Source organism: Trachemys scripta, chromosome 7 (assembly GCF_013100865.1).
Source record: "Trachemys scripta elegans isolate TJP31775 chromosome 7, CAS_Tse_1.0, whole genome shotgun sequence".
In the NCBI taxonomy this organism is placed as follows: Eukaryota; Metazoa; Chordata; order Testudines; family Emydidae; genus Trachemys; species Trachemys scripta.
In genome coordinates, this window is record NC_048304.1 from 25,971,079 (window position 1) to 25,987,351 (window position 16,273).

The 16,273-nt window shown below is 38.2% G+C and overlaps 1 protein-coding gene across 6 annotated transcripts in view; it reads left to right on the top strand.

Annotated features, from left to right (window-relative positions):
• The window catches only part of ERC2 (ELKS/RAB6-interacting/CAST family member 2), an 840,163-nt gene that overhangs the window by 399,700 nt on the left and 424,190 nt on the right, over positions 1 to 16,273 (top strand). For 4 of the 6 annotated variants that reach the window (XR_004646570.1, XR_004646572.1, XR_004646573.1 and 1 more), the window contains one exon: positions 9,137 to 9,148. The exons of the other annotated variants lie outside the window; for them this stretch is intronic. Coding sequence is in view for 1 of the 4 variants with exons in the window: in XM_034777024.1 (XP_034632915.1) it covers positions 9,137 to 9,148 (12 nt within the window). In the remaining 3 variants the exon portion in view is untranslated. The remainder of the gene's footprint in view (positions 1 to 9,136; positions 9,149 to 16,273) is intronic. 6 annotated transcript variants of the gene reach the window in all.

A 16,273-nucleotide genomic window follows, 5' to 3' on the forward strand; every position in this document is an offset into this window, starting at 1 on the left:
GAATTATAGTAACTGTGGGCCTTGATGTGCTAAGAAGCACTGACATCTGCTGAAGATAGTGGAAGTTACTGGTGCTGAGCACCTCGTAGGATTGGGCCCCAATTTTTCTTTTAAACCTTCTTGTTTTGGGAAATTTGGCAAAATAAAGATTTAAATTCCCACACTGTAAATAATATGTTTAATAGTTTACTTCCAGCATAGTTAATACAAAGGATATAATCAAATACAGAGGCATAAATATAAGAATAGAGATCGTATGGTTTTCTTCATGCATATGAATGTGATTTCCTGCATGATATTTTTATTTGATTTATGTGAACCTTAGTCTGAACATAAAGCAGTTTCAGTCATTTACTGACAATTGATTATAGAGCAAATGGCCAGGATTCTAATGAGTAGTGGATATTTTACATGTTTTCCTTCAATTTCACACAAAGAAATGAATCACATGTATATTGAGTGTGACAAAATTGGTGACGTATTTCTGAGAAACGTGTACAGTATATTTGAATAGCTGAGTATGACCAGATGGTAGCTATAAAATGTTATAAATTTTAGCCCCCAACTTGCATTGAGATCTGCTAGAATGGCCCCTGGCCTCTGTGTAGAATCCAGTTAATTTCAATGAGACTACTCACATGATTAAAGTTAAGCACACATCTATCATGCATCTGAGCTAGGGTACTCAGCACTTCTCAGGATTCAGCCCTAGATATACAATGTACATAAGAAAGTATTCCATGAAGAAGCAGATTAACTATTCCAAAATAAAACACAAATGTTGATTTAGAAATTGCGTGTCGGTTCATCTATTTAGAATGTAAGAGCTAGATTATCCCATGTTTTAGACTGCAGCGTGGGAGAATAAGGAGACATACGTATATTCACCCTCCTGCATGTGTATGGGTATTAAGGGGTGGGGAATGGGTGGCCAGCACACCAGGGAAAGTAACCTGCTCTAGGTATAGAGACACAATGAAGAGGCCTGATTTTCAGAGTGTTGGTGCTTAAGCCTTTTTTAGCAAATCAGGCTCCTTTAATATGACCCAAAGTTTGAGACCTTTATAATTCCAGCGAGAAGTAAACTACTGCAGTTCTTTACAAGGTGCTGCAAACTTTCCCCCTTGTGATGGCTCAGCTCTGTTGGCTGGTTATCTGAGGGAAAGCAGAGCCAAGGCTTTACCTACTCTCCACCCATTCCTTGTTGGCAGGGGCGGCTCCAGGCACCAGCACTCCAAGCGTGTGCCTGGGGCGGCAAGCCGCGGGGGGGGCGGCCTGCCGGTCACTGTGAGAGTGGCAGTCAGGCAGCCTTCGGTGGCATGCCTGCGGGAGGTCTGCTGGTCCCGCGGCTTCGGCGGTGGGGACGCTGAAGGTGCGGGACCGGCGGACCACCCGCAGGCATGCCGCCGAATCCGTGTTGCCAGCGGACCTCCTGCAGGTGTGCTGCCGAAGGCTGCCTGACTGCCGGGGCTTGGGGCGGCAAAATACATAGAACCGCCCCTGCTTGTTAGGGTAAAAAGATGAGTTGCAGCTCTGCAAACTTGCTTCCTCCGCCTTGTTCCCTACTCTCCTATGCAGCTTCCAAAGAGCAAGTTGTCTTCTGTCCAGTGATCGTGACAGCATATGCTCCAGATACAGAGCTTGTGTGGGATTTCTTAGGAAAGTGAGTGCTCTGTCCAGGCATGCATTTTGAACATAATCTGCTGAGCTCCATGTGTATTCCTATTCTAACATCTTCCTTGCGTTGCAAAGTAGTCTTTTTAAATTGACCAGTATCTAATTTTGTTGGCTTGAATTATAAAAGACATACACCTCTACCCTGATATAACGCTGTCCTCGGGAGCCAAAAAAATCTTACCATGTTATAGGTGAAACCGCATTATATCCAACTTGCTTTATCCGCTGGAGTGCGCAGCCCCGCCCCCCCGGAGCACTGCTTTACCGCGTTATATCAGAATTCGTGTTATATCGGGTCACATTATATCGGGGTAGAGGTGTACTTCATAATATTATTAGTTATAGTGTTTTTACCAATATAAAACATCTATATTTCAGAGTTGTGGAGGAGTGTTTATAATTAAATCCTATAATCTGAAATTTAAAAACCGTTGAAATAAGTTTGTATTTTATAGATTGAAATAAAACTTAACACAGAGAAATCACTTTTTAAATTGACTAGTATATTAGAGAACGTCAAATGTTTGAAAGAAGAGATATCTGATTTAGGACAGTCTCAAAGAAATGTACGTGCTGAATAGCAGACAGGCAGGAATTATTAGCAAAACTGAAGGAGCTTTTATGCATATGGTAATTCTCTTTGGCTTGAACTTTATATTTCTACTTCAGAAATCACTGCGTTTCTGACAGTTTAATCATTTACTTCTAACAAATTCCTATACTGTATACAATACATCATGTATACTGTAGGTTGGTCTGGATGTTAATTACTTTTTATATACAAGAAGATACTTTTATTTTTCAAATTGGTTATTGTTACAGTCTGATAAACCTAAAAGCTTTTTATCACTCTTTGGTAATTTATTGCATTGGTCATGTTTTTTCTGCTGTATCAGTATAATACTCATTTTCAATAAAGTCAAGTGTAAAAGATCTTGTACAAATATCAATATAACTAACAATAACAATATATACTCTTAATACCTGTAATATGCTTTTCCCAGAACAATCTTGTGTTATTTAACTTTCTATGAGTTCACATCTTGAGTGGTTTGTTAAAGGAATGAGAACTGAGATCTTGTGCTTCCAGAACCTGAGAAATGCAGATATCCTGTTACCCAAATGTGTACGAGGAGCTAAATTATGGGTGGGTGAAGCTGTTATAGAGTTCCTGGCTCTCCACAGTAACCAAATAGGATCAGGATGTGTTGCAGTGGGGAGCTTACTAAACATGGGAACTTCCTGGTCAGGAAGTTCTTTAGTTACTGCTCCTTAGAGAATTACTTTTTGTGTGTGTCCTCACACTATAGTGTGTGTGGGTGAAAAGCAGCATAGAGAGGCTGTCCCTGCTCATGGATGACTCGGTATTTGGGAATTGTAAACAGAGTTCTCTGCAAATGTCTGGATTCCATTTGTTTCAACCTTAATAGAAAAGATGGTTGGAAAAGTTATGGAAGATCTGGCAAGACACCAAGCTACAGCTGGCAACAATGTGCAGCTAAAGAGGCAGAATATAAGAGATGCCACAAAATGGGATATTTTGCAATAGCGTGCAGGTCATCAAGAATAGTGGAAACTATCCAACAGGGATTGTTATCAGATGACAGTGAGTCTATATTTCTAAGGACTATATCCTCACTAGAACAGGCAATATCTTTGTACATAAGCATGAATCTAAACAATCAAAAACTTAAATTTAAAATTGTTACTGGAGCAGCAGTCACCGCAGTTCCAAAAAGTTTATAATCAATTCCAGATGAAAATCAGCAAAGATCAAATAAGATTCTACATGGGGCTAGTAACAATAGTTGGATGTTTGTGGGGAGTTCCTTGGGAAATTGGGAAATGACTGAAAGTTCTTTAACAAGTAATATGTGTCATATCAGGACTAACAACTCCCCTACTAGAGTTTCCAGCATACAAGGACTACACCTATTACTGAAACTGGAATGCATTAATGGCAGAAAGCAAACTGTACAGGACATGTATCCATACAACTTCTCAGGGCTAGGAATGTTGTCAAGAGAGTACAAAATAAAATCAGTGCCATCACCAACTCCCTTGGCTGTCTCAGCCTCATAGTGCATCCTTATGCCTTTTCTAGGAAAAGTCAAAGAAGAATTAAAGAGAGTGGGGTTATTTCCCGGATAGAAGAACTCACTGACTGGTGTGCAAGAATGGGTGTAGTGCTGAAGCTCAATGGCAAATTCTGCATTTGTGTGGACTTTACACAACTTTATAAAATGGTGCGCAGAGAAAGACACATACTTCCTGCAGCTGATCAGGCATTAGCTGTGTTATCTGAGGCCAAAGTCTTCTCAAAGTTCAATACTATGACAGGCTTCTGGCAGATCCCCCTGGTTAAAAAAATCTGTACCATTAACTAAAATGCATCACCTGGCTTGGAAGGTACTGTTTCATTCGTCTTCCATTTGGCACATTTCAAAAAGAGAATCTCTCAGATTGTCAGGTTTTCCTGGCATCCTCTTCCATGCAGATGAGGTGTTGGTATATTGCAGAGATAAAAATGAACATGATGAGTGACTACACACAGTTTTGAGATGCTTTCAAGAAGCCAGACTCACTCTGAATAAGAAATGTGAATCTGGAAAGGAGCAGATTATGTTTATAGGACACATAATTAGCAAACAGGGAATTCAGCCAGATTCAGACACACTGAAAGCATTAATTGCCTTACCCAAATCACAAAACATTTCTGGTGTAAAAAGGTTTCTGGGCATGACAAACCATTTTGGGAAATTCTTACCAAATTTATTCATGTAACAAAACTCTTAAGGGATTTCCATAATGCTCACAATTTGCGGATCTGGGTGAACACACAACAAAATGCATTTAATAAAATAAAAGAACTACTGATCTCTCCACCTGTTTTGGCACAATACTCTAAACTATCCATCAACAGTAGCAGTTGATGCATTGTCATATGGTTTAGGAGCAGAACTCAAACAAAAGCAGCCAGAAGGAGACCAGAGACTCGTGCATTTATATCAAGGAGCCTCTCAGAAACTGAACAGCGGTATGCCCAAGTGAAAAAGGAAGCTCTACCAGACACTTGGGTCTGTGAACAGCTCAGTGCATATCTGTTCAGCTTGGATTTGAACCTAGAAACACACCATAAGCCCTTAGTGGATTCAAAACCACTGGATGATCTTCCACCTAAGATTCAAAGATTTCAACTACAGCTGATGCAATTTTCTTTAAACGTTGATCATGTACTAGGGAAAACTCTCATAACAGTAGACACTCTATCTAGAACCCCAATTAAGCAGCCACCAAATGAAAAGGAAAAGACTTTAGAGAAAGACGTCAAAGTCTACATTGACTTTGTTCTGGCAACAAATCCAGCATCTGTCAGCTGACTTCAGCTAATTAGAGATGAACAACTAGAGGATAAGACTTGCCAGAAATTTACTTAACTCTGACAAAGAGGGTGGGCTCAAAGTCAACTTCCAACAGACCTACTGTTGTATTGGCAGGAATGTAATGACCTGGTTGGGGCTGATGGCCTGCTTCTGAAAGGATGGAACAATTTTATCTCTACAGTACTACAGAAAGAGATTCTCTCCAAAATCCATACAGGACACCAAGGAATAAACAAGTCAGAGCATGAACACAACAGTCCGAGTGGTGACCCAGTCTGAATGGGCAAATTTAGATTTTAGTAGAGCGCTGTGGGGTATGAAACAAGGGGCGAGGGGCAATCTCCAGAGCTATTACTCTCTACAAAACTACTTGACAGAGCTTGACAGTGGGTAACAACATATTTGCTTCTCTGAAAAGGACACACATTATTGTAGTTGATTACTTTTCCGAGTATATTGACTTGGCTATACTTTCTTAGACTTCCTCAGTACAGGACAGCCAGAGACTGAAGTGAATATTTGAAAAGCATGGAGTTCCTGAAGTCTCCATATCAAATAATAGGTGTCAATTTATCCCTGAAATATGCCTACCATTCGCACAGGACTTTGATTTTTAATATTTTACTAGTAGTCCACATTTCCTCCAGAGCAATGGTTAGGTGGAGAGAGCAGTGCAGATTTTAAAAAGACCTATATAAAAATAGTGGACCTGTATAAAGCATTCATGGCCTAGCAGTCAACATCACTTGTGTCTGGTCTATTCACAGCAAAACATTTGCTGCGAAGACCACTAAGGATGGCTGTATCTATGGTACTAATATGCTTAAATCTAAATAGCCCAACCTGAAGGAATTTTGAAAATGGGATTCTGAAATAAAAATTAAGCAGCAACAAAACTTCAGTAATTGGCACAGAACAAAAGCATTACCTGAACTGAGACCAGGGAGCAACGGTTGGTTTAAAAGTTTCCAGAAATTTGGAACTGTTCAGAACCAGGCAGACACTCCCAGATGCTACCTAGTGGAGATTCCAAAAGGACTTCTCTGAAAGAATCTGGTTCATCTTAAATATTTCCTAACACAACAAGGAGCGGATCTGGGACCTGCAGGTACTCTGTCACGAAGTGAGCCCTCCTTCCCCCAGAGAACTGCACACGCAAACTCAGCAAAAGTGAGACCATGGTCTGGAAGATTGATCAGACCCCCTCAAAGGCTTGATCTTTTGAATATTGCTCTGGACTATGTAAATGGGGTTGGCAAAGGGACATAGTAGTGTAAATAGTTTTGAGGAATTGGAAGTTTCTTTTGAATTGTATGTATAGACACTGATTTATGATTTAAGTTTCAATTTATTATAAAGAAAGGAAGATGTGCAGTAGTTATAGAATTCCTGGTCCTCTACACATACCAATCAGTAACAGTATATGTTGCATCATGGAGCTTAATAAATGAGGGAACTTCCAGTTCAGGGAATTCTATAGTTGCTACTTAAAGCATGCCTCTTCGTGTTTGTCTTCACACTACGGTATGTGTAGCTAAAAAGCAGCATAGGGAGGCTGTCCCTGCTCATCTGTAGCTCAGGATTTGGGAATTATAAACAGTTTCCTGCAAATGTCTGGACTCTATTTGTTTAAAGAGCCCTGCACGCTTCATAGAATGATAAATTCCATCCCATGGAGGAGGGTATTTGAAGAAAAGTCCACAAAGGAAATGAACTAGATTAATAACAAATTTCTTTTTGGAGAGGGCTTCTGCTTGGACAGCCCTTTCCATGAATCACTTTAAGCAACCTATGCAATGTATGCCCCAAATCAGCTCAATTACTATGCAGAAGAAACCAGTTTAGGAAATGGTAGGTCTTTAAGCTCCAACAGAGGTTTGGAGGACCACCCCTGAGGGAAGCAGAAACAGATCAGGCACATGTTGATTTTTAACAGATAAAACAGGTCTAAGCTACAGTTTTGTCCAGTTATGTGTGTTGCTTCTATGAGCTATAGCCCCAGACTAACCCGTCTGGCAATCTGCAGGTATATACTTGAGTCATTCCAGCTTGATGTTGGATAAAGAGTGAAGTGCCATCAGGTTGATGGAGGGGGGATGAGAGAGTAAATCGTGATGGAGATCCCTAAAGCCTGGAGTTACGCCAGAGAGGAAAATGTAGACTGGTTAATCAGTTTGTTAAATTGAATCCAGCCACTTAGCAGAGTCCTTAGGAATTACAAAGATTTCTGACATATTATTTTGAGGCAAAGACACTGCTGGAGCATTTTCTTAGCTGCAATTTGATTATATTCTCTTTGTGGGACTTTAACTGTATAGTAAAAATGTGCAGTACTATTGCAAGAGTCTGACAGCATTTGCATCAGAAATCCTTTGTGGTGAGCTAAACTGGGGCTGGTCCTTAGGTGGCTATGCAGTAGGGAAGATAGGGTCCTCTTAATACAAGTACAGAATTATGGCCTCTGTGCTGCGCTGCCGGTCTTCCTGGGAGCAAGTCACCCAAAAGCCATCAATCCACCCTCTTTAAGGGCCTGCGGCCAGTCAGGTCTGTTCCTATATCAGCCCTAACTGAGAAGGGGTCAGTTGAGGAGTGTTGCAGGAAAGTTAGCTCCTGTGGCTTGTCCTTAGAGTAGGGAGTAGAGGTTCAAGGGGAAAGGCCTGTGGGCCCCTCCAGCTTGCTTTATTCAGGGGAAGAGCTTTGTGTGTGTGTGTGTGTGTGTGTGTGAGTTTTGTATTTGAAGAATAAAATTGTGCCCTGAAGGAAAGTCCTGAATACACTTTTGGGAGTGGCATTAGTTCTTCCTGCACTGGGAAGATGGACATGCAGTCTACCCACTCCACATCACCCAGCAGAGCTAGGATCATATTGTACTCTCCATAGCACAAATGGGTTCTTCCAGGGAGCAATTCTGCCTCTTTGGAGCAGAATGCCTCTGTGATCACCTGGAATGGTATAGTGCAGCATGCCTCTCACTCCAGGCTTTGATTAAATGGCACAATCTATTCTAGCCCACAATTTGCAGTTCTTTTGTGCATGTAATTATCCACTTCACACCTGCACCTGTGTGTTTGCACATACCACCTTCGAGAGGCACAGTTATGAATATTCAATTTCAAATATCCTGACTTTTATGGGATTTAGTCTAAAACTTTATTTCACTGGGTATTTTTGTAGTGAATTGAGATGGAACAAAAGTGATGGCTACTCTATAAAAATTGCCGGCATTCAAACCGAGCAGCACTGACCTAATTCAGTATGTGAAATACAAGGAACCAGCATGCCGAATAGCTGTCAAAAGCTATTTTTCTGTTTTGTTTTGTTTTTTTAATTATCTTTCATAAATAAATGCAACAATGTGCAGCTGTGACAACTCTAGGAATTATTCTAGTTTGGCATAAGATGGGGATTTTTTTTTATCTTGGCTAATTGAAAGGGCACGTTAGATATTTTTGTACAAATAAGTTATCAAGCATCTGGATATTTTCAATGATGAAGTATTAACTTCATTCTCAGGAGTGAAAAAAAAATTGCTCTCAGCTTTGAAAGGGACTGTATTTCCTTGGGGGACACACGGAAGCAATATCTTTGATCATTGTTAGGTGCAATACTTTGAACCTATAAAATGAAAATCTTTGAATCTGTAGCCAAATTGTTTAGGTTTTTTGTTGTCACGGATGAAGATGAAATACTGAATGTGGGTCATCCCCACTGGTTCAAATAATGGTTTCATGACGATTACTGCAGGCTGCCAAACAAATGCCTTAAGAATTGCCACCTATTTTATTAACTACAATTTGTATATGTACACTGTGAGTTCATAAACATATATAGTTTTCTATAGCCCATAAATGACTAGGTGACTTTTTTGCTTTTAAGTTTTTGTTTGGTCCTTGCTCATCAAAGAAATACTATACAGAAGTTTTATTTTACTGCTTTTTTAAAATAAAGACTGTTGATATAACATCTCACTATTCGTTGGAAAAAACTAATATTTATCCTCCCTTTATTCTCTTTTGCTATCTCCCTTCCTTTCTGTTTGTTCTCCAAACTGCTGCTTTCACCCCTGCTCCAACAAGCTTGACTTCCAGGTCAGTACCTTCTGCTCTCTTCTGTTACATCACTCGCTGTTCAGCTAAGCTTGATCTTCTCATTGATATAATACATTTCTTAAATGTTTTTTCTCTTACAATTTATTTTTCATCGTTTTCATTATACATTCAGAATTTGTTTTTTCATATGATAATTTTGTTGTCAGAAAGTATTGGAAGGTTACCAGTTGTGTTTCAAGCTCAATCATCATTTTCTAGAGCACTATGTAAAATGATGGGACTAAAACAATGTTATACATTTCCCATACAACAAACATTCTGGCAGTAGTAGAGCAGCTACGTTAACATTGTAGCTTAAGCCATATTATTTTAATAAATCACAATGTTTTGAAAAAGTTTTCTAAGAAAAAGTGGTTTAGCCACATATTGAATCCACATGTTGTTTTGTGTGAAGATCTTTTTCTTTTTTAAATTTGTTTTTATTGTTATTAAGGAATTCATCATTTACATACAGTGCCATATACTGGTTCAAACGATGTGAGTAACTGGTACAACTATGAGACCCTTTCCTAAGAAAAGTTTATTTCAACAAATGGACATTTTTCCAATGAAAAAGCTCTTATCAAAAAATTCCCAACCAGCTCTAGTCAACAATAATAAGAAAATAAGTAATAGACATTTTTTACCACCCATTCCTATACTCCAAGAAAATAATACTTATTTATATCAGCCAAAGAATCAAAATAACAGGGACTCTAGAAATAATCATTATGTGCTTGGTCCTTATTATTAACAGCATGCAATAGAAAATTTGATTTTTTTTTAATTTATTTTCCATTACTTATCATAGCTGAAGTTGAAGAAAATACTTAGCTGGGAACTGGCTTTATGTGTCACGGTGCTTAGATGCAGAAAGAATTTTTACTGTACTTTTCCAGATGATTTAGCCCTCTTTCAGATGCCTATTTAAGACAGATGAGTTCATGGTGATTGTACTGCAGATGTTTTTTATAACCCTCTCAAAGGAATTCTATAGCTTCTTTCTCAAAAGTTCAGTTAGAGGTGCTTTGAAATCAAATCCTTTGTAAATTCAGGTAGCTCTGCAATTACCTTACTGTACAGTATCCCTATCACATTTACATACAACTAAATTGCCTCTCATATTTTATTCTATAATTTTGTGCTTGCTATTGAAAGTAGACCTGGTTGAAACTCAGAATTTCTGTTCCAGTGGAAATGCTGACATTTTGAAATTTTCCTTTGTCTAGAATTGGAACAAAAATCATAATTTCAAATTTTCCTGTGAAATGAAATTCCAAAAAAAAAATTAATGTGGGAAATATCAAAATTACCTTTTAAGAATGTTTCATTCTGATAAGGTCAAAGTGTTTTCTTTCAATTTTTTAACTTAATATAAAGTTGAAATGATAAACAAAACACTTATCGAAATGAAGCACTTTGACCTTTTCAGAGTGAAACGGTTTGATAATTTTTCATTGTCAATTTTGACAAAATTGATTCATTCCTTCTAAACATTTTATTTAGTCTAATCATCATTTTCAGAAAATTTTCAACCACTTCTAGCTGAAAGGGAGTGAGAGTGATACCACACCCAGGTCTTGCTTTTCTGTACTTAGCAGTGTAGATTCTGGGCTCTTAGCTGTAGAAACTTTTCTGCTTCCCATGAAGTGTTAGATGCTCTAGGAAATCCATAAATCTTCCAAGCATAACACTTACGTTTTAATGTGGAAAAAATTTTCTATTTGGGCTTCCAGTAAACCATTGTTGCCTTGAGTTATTTCAATATCCTCCAGTTTGCAATATACAGTTTGGCTAATGAAATTTAGCTCACACTTATTGTCTCTGAAATACACCTGGCAGCTATATTTTCCTTTTCATTCCTGTGGAATGGCTCCTGCCATTGGAAATGAATGAAGAAGGGCTTCTTAAAAGCCTACTTCAAGTTGAAGGATCCGATGGCTTTGTAGGCTTTTGGTCCCTAGGTGATTGATTATCCCTTCCTTTAAACCTTTCTCCAAGCCTCCACAGCTATAGTAAAAACAGCTATTGTAATTGTTGTCCTGGGATGTGGTTTTTTTATTTTTTGGGGGTCTCCTGAGAGTTGTATAAACTACTTTCTTGCTCTTAAACTCGTCTCTTATTCATAATTTTTCTTAAGGAAAAAGTGGTGCTTCAAGCTCATACAAGGTTTTTGCTAAAAGTGGTCTCTTGACTTCCACATAAACTAGTCCATTTGTCTACTAGTTTTCTTCCCCATACCACATGGTTATTTGGGCAACTTTGTTCCATTCACTAAGGCAGGCTTTCAGACAATATCTAGATAGAACTTCCCTCCCACCCCCCACAAATCATCCAGACTGATGAGCCCATCTCAATGCAGAGGTTTCCCAGGTAGATAATTTTGGGATATACAGGTTTTTCATTCTCAGGCAAGGTTCCAGGTATCGGAAGGCCTGATGTCACATTCAGATAGAGCTATGGCAGTATCTTCAGTCTGCCTTTGTAAATGTCCGTATCTGAAAATTTCAGAAAGCCTACATTTATGCTAACTCACACTTTTTACCCCTAAATTATTCTTTGTATATTGAGGCTGGGCCAGATGATCATTTTGGGAGAGATGCTGTATCTTAGCTCCACAACTGAGCACTCAGCCCACTTCCAAGGGGGATTACTGCTGCAGATTAGCATCCAAGAGGAGGGAATTGTGGATGCAATTTTATGGAGGACAAATATTAATTAGGTTGCAGGCCTCTTAGACCCCAAGTTGTAACCTCAGACAGAAAAGTGTTCAGCACATTCCTAGCCCTACAAGGATGACCCTGTCACAAATCACTATCTTTCTCACATCAGCCTCTAACTTAGTCTTCTATCTTGGTAGTCTGGATAAATATTGGCAATTTTGAAATCTTTGGAGAAGATACTTAAAATTTCACATATAGCATTTTTTCAATGTTTAAGCTTAGCTTTTATAAATCACTTTCCAACTAAAGCTGATTGCATTTCTTTACATATGTAGTTCTCTTTTCGTGAAATTTGAATCTCATCATTATCCTGTTCTGTTTGCAGTCAATAGCATTAGTAAACTGGATGAACACTGATTTAGTTTCTTCTTTATTGTATGTATAATATAGACAGGTTCTAGAGAAGATAGGCTGAATAGTAATTAAATCCAAGGATTCAAACAATCATTAAGAAACAATTTATTTGGAAATCATTGGTTGCTTATTATTGCTACACTTGAAAAACAGTAGTTTTCTTTTTTATTCCATCCAGAAATTAATTTGAGATGCTTATTTTGGGATAACCTTTGATGAATTTAATATTTTAATGTTGGTGTTATAGCATTTGTGTCAGCAAATATTCAACATATATTGAAAAGGTCATCTGCAATATAAAAGTTAAAGAAAGAATATCATGCAATATTATTGCCATGTATTTAATTTTTGTGGTATTTAATGATTGGTGTGTGGAAATATCTGTCCTGTCGTTGTGGGCGTGATTCCTGTTTTGTTATATTGACCTAAAAGAGTAGTTGACCTTCTTAAAGAAAACTGTTGTCCTAACTCTGCCAAATTTTGTCCCTCGAGTCTTGGTTAAGGCTACTAGAGTACAATGTGGGTTTATTGACGGATTCCAGTGATTGCATTTAAGTTTCCAGGCTTGTATAATCATTAGTGTCAGAGCTTCACTTAGGAAATGGCTGTATTTAATTATTCAGTTATATTAATCAGTGCTAAGTGTGTTTTTTAATTATTTGTTTTGCTTTATGGTTGTTAGAGAATGTGGTGTCTAAATGATAACATAATGTTCTTCTATGCTGATGGCAGACTAGAGAATACAATATATTATAGAAATAATTACATGTTTTCAATCTGTTAAATAAAATAAGCCCTGAATACAAGAAATGGCTCTTTTGAACTTTTAATGAACCAACTTAATATTTCTCATTTAGGTTACTGTACATTGCAACCCCCTCCTCCATTTCTGTACATAGACAAACTGTAGGATGGTATGTGTTCGAACAGATTTTAATATACTGAGAAATGCAAGAAATTTTCCCACCAGCCTTAGCTGTTGGTCTGCCTAATTGTTTCCATGGGAGGTTAAAGCTCAATGAGATGAGCAAGGCAAGGTCTAAGGGGATTTTAAATTTAACTTAGTAGCCTTCTGCAGTTTTGTCAAATGTCAGTTTGATGGTTCCAAGGGCAGTGTGATATGTTGTTCAAAGATAATTTCCTTGGAGAAAATGAGATAGTTATACTAATGAGCACTGAGAGAATCCTTGATACACTGTCCTTTTCAGAAAGACTGCTTAGTCTTGGTGAGAATCATAGTTGTAATATTTATTGGGTAATTGACAGAGTGTTGTCATTTTTTTCTGTTATAGTGTGTTACTAAATAAGACTGCCTTTTAAAAACATTTAAAGATTTGATAAAAGAAGATGCTTCACTCTTATCTGTTATATATATATATTCACAATCAAAACGTTTTGGTAAAAAAAGAATTAAAGTCAAAAGTATGTTTCAGTGAATCCAATTAACATGTAAAAGTCACTATTACACTTTCTTTACAAAAATTCTGAATCTTTAACAAAAATCAACAAACAGAATAAATGGAGATGAACAATTAAAAGATCGTCTGTTCCTCTCTGCAATATAATCCTTCATTGCTCACTATTATCCCACCCATTTGACCCTACCCACATTTTACTTTGCCTCCTATAATGTGCTAAACTATATGCAAAGGTCAAAATAACAATTTACTAGGAGATAATTAGAAATTGATCCCTGAACAAGAAAGGAGAATTTATAATCTCCTAGTAATTTATTATTTTGACATGCAAATTTTAGGGGGCAAAGTTGAGTGTGGGAGGGCAGCATAAATGGGTGGGGTGAGAGTTCTCTAATCCTCTAAGTACAAAAATATATGCTTTGGTTTTGAATGCACTTGGCTCTCCACTGATATGCTATAGAAGCAGGGCCACAAGAAACTGTTCTCCCTTTCCATTCCATGCTTCCCAGCGCAGGGACAGCCTTTTTGCTTCCCTTGTGTCACTATTGGCACTAATCTCCCCAAAGTGGGCAGGGCCATGGATTCTGCAAAGCATATCCTGCATCCTGAAAGGACGGTGAAGCAGCCATTCTACTCTTTCTTTCCAGGGTATACTGCACCTGGCTGAGGCACAATGACTTCCCCATGCATCAGAGATTTACGTTTGGGGAGCAGTCAGATGGTCTCTCATTTGGGAGATGTACATTTATTTCATGTGTTCACTAAGTCACAAAATCATTCTATTTGTGTAAAGGAAAGAAGCAGCATAGAAAATAGTGTGGAGACCAAAGAGGGATAATGATACAAAGGAGGCACTAACTAGAAGAAAATACTCTAATTATAGATTGTCGATTGAAGTAGTGGAGAAAGTTACTCTCAATGGCCCACTGTGATACACAAGGTTTGGCCCTTGTGCAGGTTTTCTTCTGAGGGTATATTTTCACTGCAAAAAAAGGTGTGGTGTTAACTTAAATTAGCTAACTCTGGTTAAAATAGCAGTGAAGTTAAGGCAACTCAGATTTTAACTCAGTTTAGGTGCTTGAGTTAAAACCTCGAACTGCTAACCCAAATTAAAACATGAGTTGCCTTCTATTTTAACCTCAGTTAGCTAACCTAAGTTAAGAACAGAGGAAGGTCTATTTAACTGGGGTCCACAATTGTAACTGTAGCTCATTTTCCAGGTATTGGGCCTCCGGAAAACAAACTTTATTTTTAATTTCTGTTGTGATTGTGGCTAAAGGTGCTGCTGAAAATAACGACTGAACAAGCAAACTACTTCTTTACCGCTCTCTTCCCTAGCGCACTCACCTGATGGTCTAATGGATCTGTGACAGACAAACCCTCTGATTTAGATTTGAGTCGTTTTCATTGTAAATGAAACCATCTAAAGTGTTATTCAGTAAGAGTGGGATGAAATAATAAACTGTATTGTATTGAGCTTTCAGTGGTCACAATCCACGATGTATGTGGAGATGAAACTGGTCTGAGCCACAAATGACATTATGAAAAAGGTAGCAATGGGAATTTAGTGAGTCTCAGTTCTTTGCTTTCCTCCATGCACCTCTCTCTCCAGCATGCAAACGCAGCATGTCTACAGTGCTTTAGGTGGAAGCGCTGCAGATTAAAGGACTCCACTTAGTGCAGCTAGTACTGTATCAAGTACCATTTTTGTTTAAACAATGACTCTGGAAAAATTTCCAGATTATACATCTGCTAAATAAATATCTAAGCACAGATGTTTATTTTCAAGGTGGGAGATACAGATTCTGTGACAACATTCTGCTGTACCGACTCATAATGCCAAGACATCGGTTTGCATAATGCAGTAATATTTTCTTGTAGATGTTTGTTGTGACAAAGTGATAGTGCCTTACTGAAGCACAGAGTAACCCCACACATTCATAAGTCAGGCTTCAAATATTCATGAGATTTTAAAATGGTGAAATTTTAAAAAGAATAAATTTAGGGTTCTTTTTCTTTGTGCCTATAGGATACACTTGGGTTACATTTTCAAGTTCTTGTTTGCAATCATGACAAACATGTTTTAACTGAAAGGTGAATTTCTCATGTAATCACTAGACAGGAGGAGCTGGACATTTAAGTAGAACACCAAATAATGAGATGCCAACTCTCAAGATTAACGTAACATTGAGTACTGTAACATACTTGCATTCTACTGTGTCTTTGAGAGCTAGTGATGGGTGAATCAGATCATGTGCAGATAACTAAAATTTTAGCCATATTTGTTGAACCAGGTATTTTCAGCCACTTTTTATGCTGTTCAGTTACTTCGCCTCATCGTGTAGTCACCTTCTCAACGCAGCAGAGAGTAACTAGGAGTAGTGCTCATTTAGCTTAGCCAGTAGATAGAATTTGAGTCTCTAGGAGAAGAGGGGGAAAAGAATTACCTCCCACCAAAATTTCTTCGTCCTCCCTCCGGGATCTAAAAAAGGAGGCAGAAATGGGTCCCTGTGATACCCTCCTCTAAGGCTCTTAGGCTTGGTCTACACTACCCCCCCCCCATTCGAACTAAGGTACGCAACTTCAGCTACGTGAATAACGTAGCTGAAGTCGAAGTACCTTAGTTCGAA